At 33.9% G+C, this 22,773-nt stretch overlaps 3 protein-coding genes and 1 pseudogene across 9 annotated transcripts; 1 reads left to right on the plus strand and 3 right to left on the minus strand.

Annotated features, from left to right (window-relative positions):
* Positions 1 to 1,426: 1,426 nt before the first annotated feature.
* On the minus strand, positions 1,427 to 8,832 carry LOC133678355 (protein IQ-DOMAIN 5-like). 5 transcript variants are annotated; one of them, XR_009835988.1, is made up of 8 exons: positions 8,648 to 8,832; positions 8,296 to 8,414; positions 7,959 to 8,207; positions 5,373 to 5,600; positions 3,643 to 3,756; positions 2,496 to 2,988; positions 1,624 to 1,978; positions 1,427 to 1,533 (listed from the first exon to the last, which is right to left on the minus strand). XR_009835988.1 is itself a non-coding variant. In XM_062100676.1 (7 exons), exons 2-7 carry the CDS (start codon positions 8,377 to 8,379, stop codon positions 1,830 to 1,832), a joined length of 1,317 nt encoding a protein of 438 aa, XP_061956660.1. In that variant the 5' UTR covers positions 8,380 to 8,414; positions 8,648 to 8,832; the 3' UTR covers positions 1,427 to 1,829. The 5 variants fall into 5 exon arrangements, 4 of the variants coding, with proteins under 4 accessions (XP_061956660.1, XP_061956802.1, XP_061956728.1 ...); XM_062100676.1 differs by having other exon boundaries at positions 1,427 to 1,978; XM_062100818.1 differs by having other exon boundaries at positions 1,427 to 1,978; positions 8,296 to 8,417.
* Positions 8,833 to 14,362: 5,530 nt separating this feature from the next.
* LOC133677636 (dnaJ protein homolog 2-like) lies at positions 14,363 to 17,076 on the plus strand (annotated as a pseudogene).
* A 311-nt stretch (positions 17,077 to 17,387) lies between these two features.
* Positions 17,388 to 20,278, minus strand: LOC133677619 (probable receptor-like protein kinase At1g49730). Of its 3 annotated transcripts, XM_062099735.1 has the most exons (8): positions 19,899 to 20,278; positions 19,653 to 19,710; positions 19,125 to 19,380; positions 18,500 to 18,552; positions 18,355 to 18,422; positions 18,028 to 18,117; positions 17,826 to 17,895; positions 17,388 to 17,739 (listed from the first exon to the last, which is right to left on the minus strand). In XM_062099735.1, exons 3-8 carry the CDS (start codon positions 19,340 to 19,342, stop codon positions 17,438 to 17,440), a joined length of 801 nt encoding a protein of 266 aa, XP_061955719.1. In that variant the 5' UTR covers positions 19,343 to 19,380; positions 19,653 to 19,710; positions 19,899 to 20,278; the 3' UTR covers positions 17,388 to 17,437. The 3 variants fall into 3 exon arrangements, with proteins under 3 accessions (XP_061955719.1, XP_061955711.1, XP_061955728.1); XM_062099727.1 differs by lacking the exon at positions 19,653 to 19,710 and having other exon boundaries at positions 19,899 to 20,273; XM_062099744.1 differs by lacking the exons at positions 17,826 to 17,895; positions 19,653 to 19,710 and having other exon boundaries at positions 17,563 to 17,739; positions 19,899 to 20,276.
* A 1,085-nt stretch (positions 20,279 to 21,363) lies between these two features.
* Positions 21,364 to 22,374, minus strand: LOC133681003 (agamous-like MADS-box protein AGL17). Its single transcript, XM_062104087.1, has one exon. It carries the CDS (start codon positions 22,372 to 22,374, stop codon positions 21,364 to 21,366), a length of 1,011 nt encoding a protein of 336 aa, XP_061960071.1.
* Positions 22,375 to 22,773: the final 399 nt, after the last annotated feature.

Here is a 22,773-nt window from a genome sequence, read left to right on the forward strand (position 1 = left end):
GCCATGTGTCTTGCCGCCTTTAATTATATATTCTTGGAAAAGCACAACCACTTGCATTGCTGCCCCGGACTCCTGTCTTGGAGAAGATGAGCTGTGAAAAATTTCTATAAGAATGAGTTGCTATGGACAAGTAAAGCAGGATCTCTCGACCACCCAAACATGAAAGAAGAAGGAAAGAAGAAAAATCTCTTTCATCCTTCAAATAATTTTTACTTTTCTTTTTAAAATAATATTGAAGTATTTCTCATCCCACGAAAAAACTTTTTAAAACTTTTTTTTTAGGATCAATATGGATCCCAGACTCATTAGCAGTGAAAATCTATTTTTATTTGAAGTTTTTTTTACAACTTCACATATTAATCACTATGTTATCAATAAATTTCAATAATTTTCTCTTGAATGCTGAAAAATTTATAATAAAACAAATGATTAAACATCATTATCTAAAAGCATCATGATAACTTCAACCCAATGAAGAGATCATGTAAATTCAAGATAAAGCAAATGTAAAAGGTTGTTTTGTCAAATAACCTATCTCATAGATGGTAGAACTAAGAATTTTTTTCCCCTCTCCAACAAACATTGAAAGATTTTCTTTCAATAAAAAACCATTAAAAAAAATAATTCACATGCATCCACATCTTAACCATTAAAAAATAGTTCACATTCATCCACATTTTATATATATATTTTTTAATTTAATGTGGGTGTCCAGGCCAGCTTGCACGCACCTCGACTAATCCCACAGGCTCTGAAGTTAACGATCATATAAAACTCCAGTGACCATCATATGAGCAACCACAGGACTCGAACCTGAAACCACAGAGAAAACACACTTCTTGATACTAAACTCTTACCACTAGACCACCACCTAAATAGTTATCCACATCTTATATTTATTTTTATGAGTCCATGACCTAACCTAATGGGTCCATGACTTAACCATTCCTAAAAGAAATTTCTAATATATCTCCTTTGAAGCTCCATTTTAATATCCTTTAAAGCTCTATTTTAATATGAGTTTATAATTGTATAACCTAACTTAAAGGTTAAGTCATGAATCAATTTCAAAAATTATTTTTAATAAAAAACAAGTTTTAAGTTGAATTTTAACCAAGTCAAGCTTAAATTTAGTTCAGTAAATCAACTCAGGTTTTAACCGAGTACACCAAGTTTTTTCTTTTATTTTTTTTAACTTAAACCAATCTAGACCTGGGTTAGGGCTAGGCTGATCTAAATTTTACAATTATGCATAAGATAATTGGGATCAATACAACATGAATGCTTTTACACAAATGCATTTGATTTTTATGAGTTTACAATTATTTTTTAATGATTTTGACATCAATATATTAAAACCATACAAAGAATAAAAAACACTCTAAGAAAACTATGGTCCAATTTATGGAATATTCTACAAAATAACTTAAAAAAAACATTATTTCCTTTTTTTACTTTCTTCTTGCATAACTAATGCTTACACACTCTTCAAACAGGGGAACCGGGAAAGAATCCTACATCGGCGCAACTGCTCTGAAAATCATATATTTCAAAAATAAATACTGCACAATGACATAATTAAAAACAATAAATAAACATGATTACAACATTCATCAACCAAACCTGATTATCTTATTACGCTGACAAGCCAAGCCAACCTCCTCGACTTCGCCGTGTCAAAACCAACCCAGGTTTTTATAACAGGCAATGTAAGCTATTTTGGCTGCATCTTTTCGCAACGTGGAAATATATATACAAAGTGATACCGCAGCAGGATAGGAGAATAGCCTCAATGAGTCAAATCGTCCATGGTTTCTCAACTTTACAGATCAAACAGCCTGTGCAACAGACTTTGCGGTGTTTGAATCTCCTTTCCCGTTTAACTTGGATCTATCCCTGACGGGCTTCTGGGAGCTAGGTGCCCCTCTAGTAGTGTTTCTGCTATGCCTGGCTACCTGAGCGCCAGTACCCCCCCCTGCTGAACCAAATTATGTCATAAATGAAGAGAAAAAGCTGCTACTATTTATCATAGACACCAATAACACCTGAAGGACTGGACCAGTATCATAGTTATGCTCATGCAAGTAACCATCCATCATCAAGTCTGCCTTGAGGCTATGCTTGATGCATAAGTAGTGATTTTGGTCATAAGGAGAAGCTGAAGAAGATATGATTAACTACCTTAATACATGTGAAAACAGTCACCAATATTACGTGTATTTTCTCCAAAACATTGAACAATCTTAAGAAGATGTACAATGGTATCTTTTGCCCGGTTTAATGTTTATTGACAATTGACAGGGAAAAAAGGCTAAATTAATAGGCATTTCAAAAGAGAGAAGAAAAAAGGTGCACCATGGCTTTGATGTACTATAGCTGGTTCAGAATTTTCAGTCTAGTGACCATTTTTGTGACAAGCAGTGTGGCAATTGCATACTTTTGAACCTATGTACATGTTCGTGAGAATGTGAGTATTGATGGGAGAGAAAACTAACCACTGTTAGGCAGAGACAATCTCTTCCTTGCCTGTTTATCTAGTTGGGTAGTTCTCTCCTTTGGGTTGCTGTGAGATCTTGTAACAATAGCACGTCTTGAGTTGGCTTCTTCAACCAGGTCTTCAAGAACTAGCTTTGGCTTTGGTTTGGTGAAAAGAGTGTCGGGCACATCTAACATGCCTGCTGACTTACTAGGGGAGGAACTGCCACCATCAGAATGAGATGGACCTGTTTTCTGACTTGAAATGGTTGATTGAAGGTTTGAGGCCACTCCTTTCTTGGTAGTAGTTTTTAGCTGGGATTTGCTGCCATTCTTGACCTCAGCAGTTGTTTCATCTTCACAACTCATCACTCCATCTCTGAGATTTATGTCAAGAAAGCGGTTTTCCCATGGGCGAACAGCCATCCATCTCTCCAACCAGTTCCAGCCCCAACTGCTTTTATCAGGTTCAAATCCAGAGGGAGCAGCCTGCAGTCTCGACCCAGCCTGCCACTGTGCAAACAGAAGATCTTTGTACTAGTCTTCAAATAATAAACAACTAAGCAGCACAACTCAACAAAAATGAAGTTAAAAGTATCTGCCACATTTCCCCCCTTTTCTCAGGTAGATAGAAGATCAGGCTAGTGTTTGCCATTGTGATTGAATTACTTCGGTTGCAATTAATTCTCCACAAAGCCATAAATAGGATCGGAAGCCTTACACTCTACCTAGGTGTTAATAAAATTATACCACAGTAACAGTCACTGAAAGAAACTAGATGGTACATATAAACCATCAATCACACATACAGTGAGAAGTGTACCAGCAATCAATGAAGAGATATATGAAAGGGTAACAAAGCTTTTGCAGAAATGATGGTTATAAATATCCATGCAGAGGTAAAAGGCAAAAAAAATAAATTATTCACCTTTTCTAGCAATGAAAACGATGCCATTGAGCTAATATTATGCAAGTGTCCTCCAAAACACGTTTTAAGGAGAGATTTTACATTACACTCTAGCTCAAAACCCCTAAATGACATCAATGATCACTCAGAGGCACAATTTCTGTCTGCACTCTAAGTTAAAGAATGTAGGATTATATAAAATCAAATTCATAAAAAGCAAAGAACTGTAAGCACAACCCATGAAGCTATCATATTTTTACCTGATGGGCCAAAGCATATGCCATGGCTCTCTCACGCTTAGCTGCAGCCTCCTGCCGCTTCAGCAACTTGGCTTGAATTTGTTCAACAGATCCCACACTATCACACCATCCTTCCTGTGTAAAAGTGAAATTGCTGTGAAACACTCAGCAAGCCTAACAAAAATTAAAGCTGCTAGTGTAAAGAAACGAGCAGTTCAGCAGATGAAGTATCTTTTAACCACCGTCTTAGAATGGTAAAATGCAACACTTGTAGCATATAACATTTTTGTTCTGTATGATGTTACTCTTTTGCACTGGTACATCTCACACAATCCTTTCTGTTACTACATAAGAATAGACAGTGATGAAGTCCTATTTAGCTTTGTTTACATAGAGGTGGAAAGAAAAACAAGCAGAAAAAAGGGAATTGCTGTGCAAACACAATTGGAAATCTATCCAACATTCCAACTACCAGCTATTTGGCCACCACAGAAGACAAAGTTGCATGACCCATGTTTTGATGTAAACCATAAATTTATCTATCATTATGGTAGTAATTTAAAAATCTTCAGTTCTGCATTTCAACCCATGCTAGCAATAGCTGTTTATATGTGAAAATGTCAATTGGAGATTAAGCATTCAGACAAGAAGATGCTTAATCCTTACAGAAGCTGATTATAGAAAAAGCTTAAAGGAAACAATCAACATATATCATTAAAAATAAAAAAACTAAAGTCTAAAACTCATTATGCATTGTTTTTTCTCTGCCCTAGTGGATGACTAACATTTCACCCAAAGGTGTAATGCTGTAGCCGCACAGGCCAAGAAAAGCATCATGACCATTTTTTACCCAGAGAACTACAGCATCAAACTCCAAAAAACCAGGAACATGACAAAACCTAATACAGGAGCAAAGGAATAGCCAAGCTGTAGAAGCAAAGCAATCCATTGATTCCCACCAATGACATATATTTGACAGAATCATAAACAGAAAGAAAAAAAACAGAGAGAGAAGCACTTGAGAAATATGTTTGTATCTAATGCATCTGTCCACATCTTTCAACCTAAGGGGGTGATAAAATGCCTCTGAACTATTTCTTGTGATTTGCAACTCCAAATTGACTAGAACTTCATTGACTATAGTATCATGGCATTGCAACTATAAATTTGTTAATAAGCTTCACCCTATTTCAGATGAATTAATTTTAAATTCATCCCATGATAAAATAATCACTCTTCAAAGATGAAGGCCAAAGTGACACAAACCATATTATTTCAGCTAGAGCTCCAAGGCCATTTACCTAACAATCCTTTATTGAAAAAGACATTGCAATAACATCCTGGCAGGTATAAAGGACTGCTATTCAACATATAAGTTAAAACAAATCATGAAGCTCACAAGTCTATGGAGAAAAAATATACAATATATCAGACTGGTTGTCTAAATCCATCCAATGTAACTGCCTCACAACCTTTTGCCATTTATGTAATGAACAGCATTTCATAAATGGAGTAACAAAGAAAATATACATTCTGACGCATTAATGATAGAATAACTAATTTAAGAACATTGACATTAGAAGAAAAAAGGGGCAGTAAAAGTAGAAACTAGCACAATTGACACTATGAACTAAGGTCAAGTTTTTTCTATAAGAACAAGATTTACCAGTCATGCGCATGCATGATATAAGTACATTGCACATGCGTGGACATATTTCTATAACTAATAAGAAAAAACTCATTGTTGCTACCTCTATTTCTCGAACGCGAGCCTCATTAGCTAGTTGTTGCTGAAGTTTATGTTGAGCTGTTTGACTCTCCAATGCTAAGCGAACACGTCTTGCACGGACACGAGCCTGAACTCTCACCAAAGCTTGCATACAGCGAAGAGTTATTGCAGCTTGTTTCCTCACAGCATGGCCCCGAACAAGGGCTTGCAGTCTCACTAATCCTTTCAAAGCTCGAAGAGCTCTTCTTGCCTTGCATGTTTGCAAAACCATTCAAATATTTATCAGAAGTGTAAGTTGAAACTTGAATGCAGTTGAAATGATTTAAAAAAAAATGAATCAAAATAAAAGGTGGATGAATCAGAACAAATGAAGGCACACAATAGACAGCTAAAATGTCATTTTCCCAAATAACACCAAGATAATCTGGATTACTTTACAGCCTGTTTGGAATCCTGTGAATTCAATTCAGAGTGTTAAATGAATTCTAGTGTTTGGAATTCAATTTATAAAAAAAGGTGCAAAATTAAATCAGAGGGGAGACCCTCTGATTTGCCACAGTAATCTCTCTTGAAATTAACGTTGAAAAAATATTTAAAAAATACCCCCATGTTAGCACAAATTCTATTTTTGATTTGTCTCTCTCATACACCTCTTTCTTTCCTTCCAAAAACCATTGGCAACAAAATATCCTTTATTTCTCTAATTGACATCAATCCTCGTTAAGATATTCTTGTTTCTCATAAGGGATGTTATTAATCTTTCATTTCTTTTTTTCCTTCTTTTTTTTTTTTTGGTTTTTGCCTAAATCTTTCCTTTCCTTTTTTTTTCTTTCTTTTTTTGGTTTTGCTCAGCCAATTATACGTAGATGATGGGGTTTTGTTTTCGGTAATATGCATGGATGATGGTTGAGTGGTGCGTGAATGGGTATAAATTAAAAATAAGTAAAGATTGAAAAGTAGTATTTAAAATTATAGCTAGTATATAGTAACAAAAATAGTATAACTATCGGTTCCTATTTTTTAGGTGGAGTAACGATAGATAAAGTCTTAACACCCAACTCAAATAATTTCTTAGATTGCCATCATAGTATATCATTCTAATCTTATTGGAATATTTTTCGGATATATAGAAGAGCTACGCTTTGAATGGTTGGCAAAAAAAATGAGTAGGTAATATGTTATTGAAGAGTTCAAGATATGCATGAAAGTTAGAACTAATATTTAGACAATTGCCACAAACTTATTTATCCAATTGTCAAAAACTCATTTTGAAGTTGAAACTTCTTATTGCATGATTTGTATGGTGATATCTTTTGAGTTATTAGAACTAAACATCATGCTTTTTTGAATTATTAACATTGTCAAAATATTTTAGTCATTAACTTGTTTATTTGGTAATGTGATTTGTGTTCGTTTGATATTAATTTTATTCAAGTTTGATTAGAGTAAAATGTAAGAATGTTTATTGGAATATTTCTAGAATTTTCTTTTTCTCAACATTCCAATGAAAAGACTTTTATCGAATTTTTTTTAACAAACATATATTTTTCATTTTTTTAACAAATATTTAATAAACAATTAATATGAGATAAATCTATTTATATCTTCTTTAAAATGCCTATATTTTATGTTATTTTAAATAAATATAAGGACCCTCATAACAAAAAAATAATAATTTAAGTAACAAAAATGATTGCTAAATTAAGTGCAAAATAATCAAGATTGTTTATTCAATTTATTTCCACAATTATTCCAAACAGTATAATTCAATTCAATTGTGTGGTTTAATATTTTATTTCAAACATAAGAATTATAATATGTTATCAATTGAATTCAAATTTGCTTAAAAATTGAATTTAATTCAGCATGTGATTTGATTCCAAAGAAGGTGTCAGTCATTCAAATAGCTCTCCAAAGAAAATTACTCTTCCTTTCATTGCGGTGATCTTTCCACACAGCTCTACAGAAAGATTTCACATCAATTACCTTCTTTTGATAATTTCCATCTCGATCACATCATAATCCCCACTAAAGGTTAACCTGTTTTCTCAACAGTATTTCATGTCATTGTATCCTTAAAATTAGCACTCAACGGGAGACCCAAGTTATGGGACAGATTTCCTACCTCACAGACCAAAATGCTAGACAAGAAGTTACTATCTGCCCCCTACCCTAAAAGGATTAACAAACGATCTATTTCCATCCTCGGTGGAAAAAAAAATACAATATCTATGGGATAACCACATTCCATATACTCAGCAAGGAGAGCAATCTTAATGGCATTAGACAATAATGGTATAAAGCATGCTTAAACCAATATTTCCATTTTAAGCACGAGGGATTATCATGTTTTTGTTAAAAATAGTAAATGAATCACATAATTGAGATGCCAAGATTCCTTATTCACAACAAATGGTCAATCGAACTTGCATTCTGCATAATTTCCCTGGGCAATCTTCACAAGCAAGAATTCAAAACACTTCTAAGTACAGAGATAATGCAGAAACATTTAAAATCCACCTTTCATTTAAAAATTAGTGATGTCACAAGCAGTGGGCTTATAAATCCTATTCAACGCAGATACTGATATAGCATAAACAAGTCATACCAAAAACCCTCGAAAAGCTGTCTGGATGCGAGTGGCAGCCCATTCTTCTCTCAGAACTTGTTGATTATGAGCAACATCCTGAACTTGAAGTGAAGCGGAAGGAGATTCCGACGCATCTGGAACGGAAACAACGTTGGTATCACCAACTGTAGCTACATTGTCATGATTATCAAACTCCTCTTCAAATTTATCACCGTCAAACTCAACCGAATGCTTCCTCCTATGCCGAAGCTTGCTGGCACTCGTCCTCTGTGAGGATTAAAGGCAAAAAAAAAACAGCATATATCAAATTCAAACTAGAAATAATAAAAAAAAAAGTGAAAAATAAGAAACCCACATTTTCATCCTTGTCCAAAGACTGTGACTTTTCAGACTTCTTTAAACCAACCAATGCTTTAAACCATTTCCCTGAGACACCCATGGTGCCGGACCTGCCGGTCACTTTAGCACACTACCCTGCTTCCAAATAGCCAAAAAAAGGGGGAAATCAATTTAACACGAATTATCTGAAAATCCAAAAAAACAAGAAATAAATAAACCTTAAAAAATTCTAAGTTTAGAGAATTTGAACCGAATCAAAGCAATTGAAGCTCGAAATGCAGCAAGAATCCATGAAAGGGAAAAAAATAAAAAATATTACAGAAATGCAGATCCTGCACAGATCACGACGCAGCAAGAGCAGAATTTACCTGCTCGTCTGAGTGGGAGGGAGGGATAGGAAGACGCGGGAAGTAGAGAATCAGGAGCGTCAGTGAGTGTAAGGGAGAAGGAAAGTAGGAGGAGGAGGAGGAAGAGTATGAGCGGGCGAGGAAGAGGAAGAGAGTGAGGAATGAGGCCCAGCGTAGGATAAAATACGCCGGGGTGGTGGATTATTATTGGGTAAACTTCATTTTTATTCATATAGATTCGTCAAGACTATAAATTTTGTACTTGTAGTTTTTTTTAATTTTACTCCTATAATTTTTTTAAAAAAATAAATTACCAAGTGTTTATGAAGCTATGTTCATCTTTCTCACATGAACATGGAATCTAGGGGTGTTCAAAAAAACCGAAAAACCGATTAAACTGAGAAAACCGGAAAAAAAATAACCGAAAAAACCGAACCGTGAAAAAAAACCGATTAAACCGATTAAAATTTTGAAAAAACCGACCGGTTCGGTTCGGTTTCGGTTTTTTAAGTTTGGAACCGGAAAAACCGAACCGAACCGAACCGAACCGAAACCGGAAAAAAACCGAGCCAAAACCGAGCCAAACCCAAAAAACCGAGCCAAACCGAGCCAAAACCGAGCCAAACCGAGCCAAACCGAAAAAACCGAGCCAAACCGGTTTGAACCGGTTTTTGCTCTAAAAAACCGAACCGAACCGAACCGAAACCGGTCGGTTTGAACCGATTTCGGTTCGGTTTCGGTTTTTTTTTAAAAAAAAAAAAATTTCGGTTTGGTTACTTTTTTTGATAAAAACCGAACCGAACCGAACCGTGAACACCCCTAATGGAATCCATCATAAATCATAAATTTAAAAAATAAAAAATATTATTTTCATAGAAGATAGATGTTCACTTTTGATATATACTTGATAATTAATCTACTTTTTACTATAAATAACTACCGAAATTCTCGCTTTTTTTATATATATTTTTCTCTCATTCAGAATTCTTTTTAAACCAACATTTCAGCTACATTACTCGCAACAATCCTCGAAACTCTAGAAAAATTATATATTAACTATATAAAATGACCATTTCTTGGTTAATATGAGAATTTCATTGGAGCTAGAAAGGTGATATTATATGAAATTGAAAATTATAAAGGTAATAGTAGTGGAGATAGAAAAAATTAAAATATCAAAGGGAAAATTATTTTCAAGACAATTTTGTTATTATTATTATTATATATATATAGATTATGTTACCACTATTCTCGTTTATAAAAGCAACCTTTATGAATTAAAAATGAAGTTAATCCTAGTTTTTTTTCATTTGATTTTTCTGTTATTGGTATTATATTTTTAAATTTTAATTTCATTTGAGTATATTTTAAAAGTATGTTTATCTTAAAAGAAATATCAAATTAATATTTTTAATGTATTAATATTAAAAATAAAAAAATTATTTTAATACATTTTCAATTCTTGAATATTTTCTAAAAAAACCTATCCTCGTAGCAATAACAAACAACGGTGAAGGACCTATTTGGAAGTGTGATTGCGATTGTTTTTTAAAGTGTTTTTCACTTAGAAATGTATTAAAATAACATTTTTTATTTTTAAAAAATTATTTTTAAAATCAGCGAATCAAAATAATTTCAAAATACTAAAAAAATAATTTAAATTAAAAAAATTATTAAATTTTTTAAAAAATATTTTTAAAATGCAAAAATAAACAGAATTTATCTAACCAAACATGTATTTTCCTTGCTAAAACTAATTAACTTTATTTATTTATTCCTTCCAAATATATTTTAATCTTCAACTTGAACAAACCGCCCCTTACTGTACAAGGCCGTGAGGATTGAGGGCCAATAGCGACGTGGCATTACTGTCGTTGTGTTTCGTTCGGCGAGTGGCTAAAACGACAGAATCCCCGTCATGGGGTCGCATGCTTGAAATTTTGAAAATGACTGGCGCACACGTAAACGGCACCGTTCATTGTTGATAAGTGATGGGTAAACTTCATTTTTGCTCCTATAAATTCATCAATGCTCCATTTATATCCCTTTATTTAGAATCTCCCAATGTTACCCTTTTGAGTGCTTATACGAGATATTATAATAGTTACAGGGATTTAAGAGGAAAAATGAGAGAAATCAAGACATACTGAAATAAATTGAGATTAAAAGTGATATTTTATTATATGTTATAGAATAAAGGATAAAATTGAAACTCTTAAGAAATTATAAGAGTAAAATTGAGTAATTATACACTATGGGGAAGAAGTGGAATTCTGCATTATGAGTAATACATAACCAACAATAAATAAAAGTAATATAGTACGAAATTAAATTAGTGGACAAAGGTATAGCAATAACGATATAAAATTAGAGTAGTGGAACGCATTTTTTTTATGTTTATGGATAGAATAAACTTTCTCATTTTTTTTTAATTAATGAAAAATCTCAAATTAAGATACCATTAAATGGACGTGACAATTGCATAGAGAGAATTTTCTTTTAATGTTTGTTTAACAATAAGGATATTTTTATACTAGATGCAGTTATTATAGTGCATTACTAAATAAGAAAATAAGATTTTATTTAATTAACATTAACAAAACTCTAAAACGTGTGATGAATTCAAATAGACATGATTTCTGGTTAATTACTACAGTGAATTCACTTTTATATCACTTGGTGGAAAAGTTTAAAAGCTGGGATATAGATTATTTTGATCTTTTACACTGACCAATTAATCATTAAAAGATTGAACATGGATATTGTTGTCTTTGCAAAGTATTTTGTACAGCAAAAACACTCTTCTACCCCCAAGGTCAACGAAATTTAAACCTGCTGACCAAGAATTTTTTTTACTTTGCACAAACTTTAAATTAAGTAAAATTCTTCTTTGCTCTTAGATAAGACAAAATAGCTTTTATGCATTCATAGGTGTTTTGGTACTTCCACAATGGTTTATTTGTTATTTCCAGAGTTATGGAAGGCTTTTTAGTAATTTAATATTTATTTTTAATATTAAATTCAAAAAATCTATTGGCCTGTGTTGTTCATGCGCTTATGCATTGGTGGCGTTCGTGTTCTTTCAACGGCGTGTGTGACGCCACCATTTGTCAGAAAATGATCTTCCATCGTGTCACTAGAAGCGCCTCTATGTGCTTTTCCTTTAAGTGTGGCGCGTGTCAGTGGTGAATCGATTATTAGTCACCGGTTGTCGTTTCTTCTTTCTTCTTCCTACTTTTCTCTCTTTTCCAATTAAAGTACATGTTTGTCCTCTTTTCCTTTTGTTTTCAATTTCAGTTCTTATGTTTTTGATTTTTTATTTTTATCATTGGCCCGTTGACAAAAGTTTTTTATGTTTTCAATTCAGTCCTTAAATTATAATTTGTCATATATTGTTTTCTCCAATTCGATCCTTATTCTTTTGATTTGTCATTTTTACCCTTGGATCTTTTGTTAAAGTTTTATTAGTATTCAATTTCATCATTCAATCAAAGTTTATGTTTTTTTTTTTAATTTTAGCCTTCTTTCTTTTGATTTTTTTTCCTTTTGTTAATTGTTTTTTTCTTTTCGATTTAACACTCTAATTTAACTTTTTAAATGACCTCAAATTTATTTTTTATTTCGGTTTCCACGCTTATTTTCTTAATTCAATTTTTTTTATGTGATTGATTTTTTTCCCGGTTACATCCTTCGTCGTTTGATTTATTTAGGATTGGGTTTCGTGGTTTTTTTATTTGTCATACTTCCAATTTAATGACATGGATCACAAGTTTTAAGTATTAATACGGTTAGGAATTCTTTTTTTGTTTTCTCATTTTATTTTGTGATTTTATCATTCTATATTGTTTTAAAAAAATTGTTTTATGGTTACCTTCATGTTCTTTTCAATCGGTTTGTCTTGGTCTCATTATCTAAACCACGAGTTTTGCAAAGCTATTTTTGGATAAAATTTTTTTTTAAAAAAAACTGTTATGTTCTGTGTTTAACTCTTGCTGATTTTTTATTTTACTCTGTACAAGTAGGTTTTGTTTTATACAAAAAATAGTTATTTTGAAATAATATTTCTAATACGTTTGACCATGCATACTTTTTTTTCCTTTTTATTTTATTCACTCTGTTTCATATGTGTTTTTTTTCTATTATCTTTTATTGATTTTAATAAATAAATTTAGTGGATACAAAAGGATAAATGTTTCATTTTGCGAGATCAAATATATTGATCTACCTACATCTCTTAATTTTTTCAGTTTCTCTTTTAGTTATTGTTAATAAATTTTTTATTTATCTACATAGATGCAAAAAAAATATGACCCGCTACGGAGTATAGATCAAATCAAATTTTTAGTTGCCTTCTAATTAATGTTTTTTTTTTCATTCTTATTTTTAAAATCCTTTTGTGTAATTGATTTTTTTTTATTTCATCTTTCGACATTTGATTTGTTGGAGATTCAGCTTTATATGATATTATCACTCTAAATTTGTTTTTTTTAATATTGGTTTTGTAATTATCTTCAATTTCTTTTTTATAAGTTTATCATGATCTCATAATACAGGTCACAGGTTTTGCATGTCATTTTTTAATATAAGTTTTTTTAAAGTTGTTTTGTTTATGTTTGATTTTTCAAGATGTTATGCTAATTTATCTAGAATATTTTTTGGGTTTTATATAAATAAGGTTTATTTTTCAAAATAAAAGGATATATTTATTTTTAAATAATATTGCTGATATGTTTGGCCCTGTATAATATATTTTTTTGGACATGAGTTTATTTAGTCAGTTTGCTGATATGTGTTTCATATGTAAAAACAACATTTTTCTTTTAAAAATAAATAAAAAAGTTAACAGGTTTTGATTAGTTTTTTCCAAGGCTATAATTGGTTGGTTGTAACTATAACTCAAATTATTTAATTTTTATTCTTTTTTTAAGCAAACTTGTGCCATCTAAATATTTAATGAAAAAAGTAGAACGGGCGCTTGTCTAGTGTTTTCTCTAAACTGGAATTGTTGTTGCCAAATTAGTGACCAAGCCATGTTAGGTTTCAGAGAGTTTGACGGTGAGGTTTGATTGAGTTTTTGATATTTTTAGTATATAGTATATTTTTAAAATGTTTTTAATTGAAAATATTTTAAAATATGTTTTTTATATTTTTAGTATTAGCATATTATAACCATAAATAAACATTAAAAAAAATATTTTTTAAATAAAAAATAATTTAAACAATAAACTGTAACATAAAAATAAATACCCACTCACCCGAGCTCTGGCATCCACACTTACCCTAGGATTGGTTGGAGAGTCAAGAGGTCAATTAATACTTGGTCTCCGACATGTTGGTCGAGCTATGAATGGGTACGTGGCGTGTGAGGTTAGACTGAGACATTTCTTGAACACATTAAGGTTAGGTTAAGATCAAGTTAGAGTTCTCAAGCATAGTTTTTAAACCCTATCAGGTGATTAACTCAGTACAGTGATCGGGTCACGAGTTAGATATGTTAATCCGGGTCAACCTAAAAAATAGAATTTAAAAGCCAATCTTTCTTTTCTCTTGCTAAAATTAATTAACGAAGGCATGCCATTCGTTTTTAAGGCAACACAACAGTTTTCTACAATAAAGTCCTAAAATTAGAAAATAAAAGCCAAGGCATGACTTATATTGCTGGTGGTGGTTACTAACCACTGGTTACTAACCCTGGTTAGTTTAGCATCCTAAAAACAAGATTCATATGTTTCTTTGTGGTCCACAATTACCGCTTGGGTTTTTCCTGTCCCCCATACATCCTTTTTTTTTCTGGAAATATGGGTTGTATCTCGTTTATGGCCTGCACAAAATTGTTGCATTTACTTTATTCCATGTCGTGATGTCTCATTATTAGACTTATGGCTTCTTCCTAGATCGAGATTGCTTCGTTTGTTTGTGGTTTAAGAGATCACAATCGACATGAACAATGTAATAAAGAGGGCAAGAGAAAGAAGGAGAGTCATGAGGAGCTGGAGGAAGGATTATCTACTTGCTCGCATATCTGAACCGGTATGGGTTGCCTTGAAGTCTTTTGCTCCTCCGCTCTTTTTCACGAATTGCAACTAATAGTGATATAACTTTGAACTTTGAAGATTGAAGAGATGGGTTTTATGCAAAGGATTTCTCTAATGGTTTTTTTATTTTCTCTTTTTTGTTGTTCAATGGTTAATATAGCATATGCAGAGCATGGAATGACATCTACATCTGTCGGCACTTTTACAAAGCTGCAATGAAAAAGCATGAAAAATAATTATAATTTTAAAAATAAATAAATTGTAATTTTTTAATAATGGAGGTTTAAAGATAGAGCCTTCAAATCACGTTAGTATCTAGTCAAAGACGCCTGAAGGTTAGATAAGGGATGCTTCAGGGTAAGGTTTGATTGGGCAAGGGATGAGGTAGGAGTAGGACCACCTAAATAAGCGCGAATTATACGTTGGAGGATAGAGTGCAGGAAAACAATGGAGATTCTGGAGCCTTTCTCTTCAAAAAAACAGCACCCAAAATCATAACCGTCACCAACAACAGGAACTATATGTAATATTCTTTGCGTCTCCGGAGCCAGCTCCCCTTCTTCTTCCCCACAGATTGAGAGAGAGAGATAGACAGAGCACTGTAAAATTGTAAAAGAAAAGGCAAAGAGAGAGATGGTTGGGAGAGCACCAAAGAAGAGTGACAACGCAAGGTACTATGAGATATTAGGGGTGTCAAAGAATGCCAGCCGAGATGATTTAAAGAAAGCTCACCGGAAAGCTGCCATCATTCATCAAGAACCACCCTGATAAAGGTGGTGATCCTGTCAAGGTACAGTATACTATCATCTTTCTTTTATTTTTATCATTATAAAAGATAGAATTATAATGGATTGCATTGAAAATTAATGCAGTTTAAAGAGCTGGCCTGAATAACGCGAAATTTATGATCACTATGGGGAAGAAACACTCAAGGAAGGAATGGGTGCTGGCGGTGCTGGCCGGAAAAACCCTTTTGACTTTTTTTAATCTTTCTCTGGTGGTAGTAGCCGAGGGAGGAGGCAGAGACGACGGGGGAGAGGATGTGGTTCATTCATTGAAGGTGTCATTGGAGGATCTGTACCTTGGAACATCAAAGAAGCATTCTCTAACCTGGAATGTGATTTGCTCTTGCTCCAAGTGCAATGGGTGAGTATTTCGGTATGTTTGTAAGTAATTGTTCTCTATTCGTGGTGTTTTTGACATGGGATTTTCTGCAATGCATTTTGAATAACAGAAAGGGATCGAAATCTGGAGGGTCGATCAAGTGCGGTGTCTGCCAAGGAAGTGGCATGAAGGTCTCGATAAGGCAACTCGGGCCTTCAATGATTCAACAGATGCAGCGTCCTTGCAATGAATGCAAGGGATCGGGAGAGACCATAAGAGATAAGGATCGTTGCCCACAGTGCAAGGGGGAGAAGGATGTTCCAGAGAACAAGGTTTTGGAAGTTATAGTGGAGAAAGGGATGCAGAATGGACAGAAGATTACCTTCCCTGGTGAAGCTACGAAGCGTTGTGTTGCATATCCTCATTGTTAATTTTGACTGTGCTGTTATTTTGAGCATCATTGACTGAATGAATATGTTTGATGTTTTGCATCCGGATACAGTCACTGGTGATATCGTCTTTGTCCTTAAGCAGAAGGAACATCCAGAATTTAAAAGAAAGGGAGATGATCTTTTTGTGGAACATACTCTGTCGCTCACTGAGGCTTTCTGTGGCTTCAAGTTTGCATTGACACATCTTGATGGCAGGCAGCTTCTTATAAAATCGAACCCTGGGGAGGTTGTCAAACCTGGTACGTGATGTGAATGGGATAAACTGAAATCACAGTCAATTTTCTGCTTGATGCCCGCCGTATAACTGACATTTGCTTATGCTACATGCAGATTCATAAAAGGCAATCAATGATGAGGGTATGCCAATGTACCAAAGGCCATTCGTGAAAGTGAAGTTGTACACCCACTTCACCGTGGATTTCCCTGATTCTCTGACTCCTGATCAAGTTCAAGCAATGGGGACTATTCTGCTTAGGCCATTAAGTCAGTTGACAGATATGGAGCTCGATGAGTGTGAGGAGACTACACTGCATGATGTTAACATTGAATAGGAAATGATAAGGAAGCAGCAGGCTCGCGAGGAAGCATATGATAAGGATGAGGGCATGCCTCATGGTGGTCAGAGGGTCCAATGCGCTCAGCAGTGAGATAACTGAATTGAATAGTGTAGGAATGAGGAGGAAACCTAAGGGTTGTCAGTAACTTTGGATTGGAAGCGTTGTTGGGTGGCAACACTCGTACTTCACTTGTGAAAGATGGATGATTTCGAAATTTTTTCAGGAACGGCCTTCCTTATGGCACAATATGTTTCTCTTGACAGTGAAATATAAATGTTAAAAGTGCTTGGTTGTTCCATATAGTTTTCGTGCAGAAGTATTGGAGAGATTGCATTCGCAAGTTTTCACCACATATGGAATACATATAGGCTGTAAAAATCAGAGCTCTGTTTCAAATCAGCTTCTGTTAAGTGTTGAATTTAAGGTCTGGATTTACCTCAATTGCCATGAGAAGAATACCTCTAGTAGAGCAACAGAATTCAATGAGGGAATCCAATATCTTTTAGCCTTAGGAGAGTGTTGCTTGATATCCATCCTGTGGAATCTAATATCTTCGGAGAAGAAACTCTGGTTCAAAGGAACAAACAGAGTATAGGCAGACAATGGTTCTGGATTTCAACCAATAAAATAATTTCATTTAAAAGGTGTCTGAGAGTGCAGACATTACTCGCATGTATTTTCTACCTTCTGGAGATACCTAAATATCTGGGGAATAGAGAATTTTGGCTTATCCCCAGATTTAATACACAATCTTGCTACAGCTAGAAGATTTTTAAGCTCTCTGGAGTCGTAATTGTTTCCTAGATCAGGATCAATCATCTTTTGAATCGAACTGCGGAAACGGGACTCTTGGATCCACTGGATTAAATCTGTGCTTCCTTTTTCTGATGATTGACCAGTTATCAGCTCCAGGATTAGCACACCAAGCTGAAAAGTTAAGTTTCCACATGCATGGTCCATACAATCTGCAACGTGAGACAAGAATTAACAGTCACGAGAAATTCTAAGAAAGCATCCTGAATTCCTCGCGAGGATGATGGTTGGAAAGAACCTTCTGAATTCGAGGAATGAGGCATTGTTACATAATCTCCAATGGAATTAAGAAGGCCGACATCAGAGATCTGTCATGAGAAAAGGGACGATCTTTTTGGCTACATCTCTCAAGTTTGACACCAACACAACTCAAACACAAGAAATTCGAACTATATTGGACTCCTATACTATCAAGATAAAGAAAAGAAACATAAACATACCTTTGCAGTGTAGTTTTCATCTAGCATTACATTACTTGCGCTGATGGAAACATGATATATTGGTGGGTTGCTGAAGAGAAGCAAATATTCCTGCAGTATCGAATAAACATGAGCACAAAGCTTCTAACTGGGGTCAACTTCCAGGTAGATTCTAGGCTAAAAGCTAGGAATATTTCACACATCCAGTTGCTGACTCCACAAATTACTTAGCAAACGATTGATAATCAAGTTTTTGGGGCAGCATCGTTTTTAGGTTAAGCCAGATCTCAATCCTCCTAATTCATAAATTATGCAGAAACTATGATATCATCATGATTCATGACTTACCAATGCAGCTGCTACACCAATGGCTATTTGTAACCTTGTATTCCAATTTAAGGGAGTTTTAAGAGGATCTGCCAAAAGCCAAAGACTTGTTAAGAATTAAAGCTTGCAACCATGCATCAGTTACAAGTTCTTCCCTGAAAATTACCACTGAGATGTTCCTTCAAGCTTCCATTTTCTACATTGTCAAACACTAGCAACCTGCAACATGTGTTAATACACAAAGTGAAAAATTAGAGCAGTCTTTGCTCCAGTGCAGAGCGAATCCATGACAACAGATTTGCTTTAGAACAAACATAAACCAATAATTTCCAGCTAGTAATCTCAAAATATTTTGAAAAAAACTCTTTTAATAGCTCTAAATTCACATTTGACCAGGATTATAAGGTACATTGCCCCAACATTACAAGTTGAAGTTTGGATTCAGTCTTCAATCTAATTCACACATCACTTGATCATAAGTAGCCAAGTTTAAGGCTACATCATCATGTGAAGCACCAGTGATGCTCTTCAAAATTTTGTTAGGTAAGATTAAAACCTATGTCTGCCCATCTCTTTGCCCTGAACCAGGAAATAGTTTGCTGCTTGGTGTTCATCAAATGTGCTCCGCAGATCACACATGCACTGGTGCAGAGTCACATAAACAAACAGACCATATATACTCTAAAATCTTGCCCGTGTTTTAAAGAAAACTGAAGCAGTGTCCCCTGGAATCTTTTCTCTGAAAAATAAAACATATGAAGTAAAGTTAATTCAAAAGTCAGGCATCAAACCTTTTACATCCTATGGAAAAGCCTTTAAGTGGAAGAAGGTGGCGATGATGCAACTGCCCCAAAAGTTGAACTTCCTTGAAAAACTTGTCCTTTCCTTGATTCAAGTCTTTTACTTCCTTCACCAACGCAACCTCGCCATCTTGAAATCTAGCCCTGTAGGCTGCCCCATGAGTATTGCTATATATTATCCGGCGAAAACCATCCGTTGCCCTCTTCATGTCTTTGTACGAGAAGCGCCTCACTAACGATGCTGGACCTGCAACAGCAACATTTAGGAGAGAGAACAAAAAATCTTAATCAAACCAAAAAAACATTACATGTACAATCAACAGCAATACCATTCAATCTACCATACTAATCCGTTCAACAAGATCCAGCATGTCAAGATGGTTATTTACTTGTATTCAGTAAAATTAGAGAGTACAGCAACACTAGAGAGAAAAGCTTGGCTTCAATTCTCATTAAGACAGCGAAAACCCATTTCTTAATTTTTTTCCTTTTCTTTTCACTCTCAGCTTAGATACCTACCACTACAACTCCAATTCAAGAAGTATACAAAACTTGAGTACTGCCCCCATTAAAGATTCTGCAAAATTGAGTTAAGGGTTTCAACAGATTATCAATTCCAAGAAAGATCAAGTCTCAAGAACTAACTAATTAAATCACGAGGTAGTGGTCAAATCATAATCACATGATCACAGTAATTGAGGAAGAGCTCAAAAGACATGAGAATTGTTCACGCTGTTACAGGAAATCAAGAAAGTGAAGTAGTACCAGATCGAGATCGGCGAAGCCAAGCAAGAAGGTAAGGCCTCATCTTCTGGATCAAGCGATGCATAGTTTCTTGCCGAATGCTATCTACAGTAATTGTTGATATTTTCTTGTCTTCTTGAACAGTAGTTCTAGTCGGTTCACTGCAAATTAAATTTCATTGCCCAATCTTACTAATTAATGTTTTATTGACATGGGTTTCTTGCAAAATCTTTAGAAGATTCTTTGCTTTTCTTTTCAAGTACTGCAACTTGGCAACTTGGTTCTCTACCAACCTGTTGTTGACGTTAAGTTAGTTACTCCCTTTTCCTAACGTACACCTTTCTTTATTTCTTTGTTTTCATGGTGGTTGCTTACCCCTTCATCAGTCTTCAACAAATTTCATGATTGAAGACATAGCCTGGTATATTCTCAAATATAATTTCCCAAGAAAATTACTTTTCCTTTTTCAAATGCACTCATGCATGATGGTTGACTTGCTTAAAATGAAATTCAGTCTAGGCGTGCAAAAACTAGTGTGAAATATCTTTTATTAAAGACTAAAAATCTTATTTATATATTTATAGGTTATTTAATCTAATTTTAAATATTTATTTATTTATTATAATGAATTTAGAATACTTATTGATTAGCACTGTTGCAATTGATTTTTACATTTTACTGTGTGAATTGTGATTCACTACAATAAATAATCATATGCTGATTAATTTTTTTTCTTTTATATATATATTTAATAAAATATATATATATATATATATATATATATATATATATATATATATATATATATATATATATAAACGCACGCTAACCAATGATTGAGTAGGAATATTAAGATGAAGATTTATATCAAGATATATAATTTTGTGATGTGGGAATTTCTATGTTTTTTTTTTAATAAATAACAATTTTTTAGGAAAATTAATAATTTAAATTCCATTAAAAAAACAATTATTGTATAATTTCTCATTTCGTTATTAATATATTTTTCTTCAACAAAAAAAAATATTTTTTTTTTGCTTTGGAGTCTTAATTTGATAAAAACCAAAAGCAATTGGAATATTTATTAAAACAATATAGATAATTTGAAATAAGAGCAAAAAAGTTATCTCTTCAATTAAAAAATATATACAAAAAAGTTAACATTTTGATAATTTTAACCTGAGCATATTTAAAAAAATTAAAAACAACACCCCAATTGTGTATTGTCGCAGGAAATTCTTCGAAATCCTTTTTAAAGACATACGACAGAAAAGAAAAGAAATAAAATTCAAGAAAAATAATCATAAGAATAATAAAGGGCTGTATAGAAATTGATATTATCAAAAAACTTATTCGTTGAGACTGCTTCTCAAAGGCTTATTGATTGGGAGACAACATTTCTAACATAAACATTCAAAATCACCAGTGATTAGGTGCCCGTTTTGTTTATGCATGCGTCTACGTTTCAATCAAAAAGCATCTGTTTTCATCCGAAGTTTTCTGTTCTGTTCATCTCAAGCTCGTTGACATCAAAAAAATAAGAGAACTGAGGGATGCACAGTTGAGAAGAAACATTCTGCGTCATTGGACCCTGCCTGTAGGGAAAAATCGGTTGCCTGCTTGGACCATGATAGCTTGCTGAGAGTTCCCAGCTGGGATTGTTGAACATCATATTCCCTATCATCTCTGTGGCTGGATCATAATTGTATTGAACTGTGGATTTTATGGTGCTACTACTAGAAAGGCCGCCAAACTGACCGAAATCTTCATGGTTCATCATCATCAACATGGGACTATTGATAGGATTGACATTGAATGGAAGCATCTGTTGCAGCTGATGAGATGGGTAGCATGTAGCCAGTGGCATATCTATTGGTTTGGCACAAGAAAAGGGTTGCTGGTTTTGAGCCTCTAATTCAATATTCTTCGGAAGTAAGGCATTAGCAAGAGTACTAGAAGCCAGAAAGCTTGATTTATCACTAATGGAGCCAGCTGCATTAGTCCCTGACTTGGAATCTTCCATCAAAAAGGGGTTGCCTTTTAGCTTCAATATCCAACCTCTTGCAGCATCAAGTTTAGATTCGAAAACTCCTGCAAGTACCCTGAGTTGCTCGAGTGATAACAAGTTGAGACGATTATCCCATGCAGGGAACTTTGCTTCCATACAGGCTTTGCGCAGTTTAGCAATTTCATCATCCAGTTTCTTCTTCCGAGCTTCAAAAAAATAAGACAAATCTTGTGTTTTCTTTCGGTCTGTACCTTCCGACCTAAACCTGTTGATAATGCGTCTGACCTCAATGCGATCGGTTGGCCAGGTTTCGACATCAACAGGATGATTATTCAGTTTTGGCCCCAAAATAATAACACATGCATCTACACCACAGAGAATTTGGAATTCCCTAGCTTTCTTTGTCAAACCCTTCTTTCTTTTGTGATAAGTAATCATCCGAGATCTCTCATTGCGTATGAGTTCCATGGTTAGCTTACCACGACCCATTTTTCCGTTTTTATTCACCTAGCAACACAAGAGTTTATCGTCAATATACTCTATTTACCTAGCCATGTCTAGATCTTCCATTGCCTAACTAGTAGAAAACTGAAGACACTAAGCAAGGGATCATAACAAAACAGATAACACAAAAACCCTATTAAGAAATTAACAAGCTGGCCTTAAAGCCATATTCTGTGGTTTCTTCTTCTGTTTCAAAGAAGTAAAGGACATGTACATTAAGATCAAACACTGTAGAAGGCTAGCAAAAAAACAAGATAAGAGACATACAATATATAATAGAAGACAAAAACAATCTTCATCTTAGAAACAATTATTCTTTTCAAGTATAAAAGAGGAGAGTAGTGCAATAAAATTAAGAAAGTACCTTAGGTTTTAATGGCGTTT

Source organism: Populus nigra, chromosome 1 (genome assembly GCF_951802175.1).
Source record: "Populus nigra chromosome 1, ddPopNigr1.1, whole genome shotgun sequence".
NCBI lineage: Eukaryota > Viridiplantae > Streptophyta > Magnoliopsida > Malpighiales > Salicaceae > Populus > Populus nigra.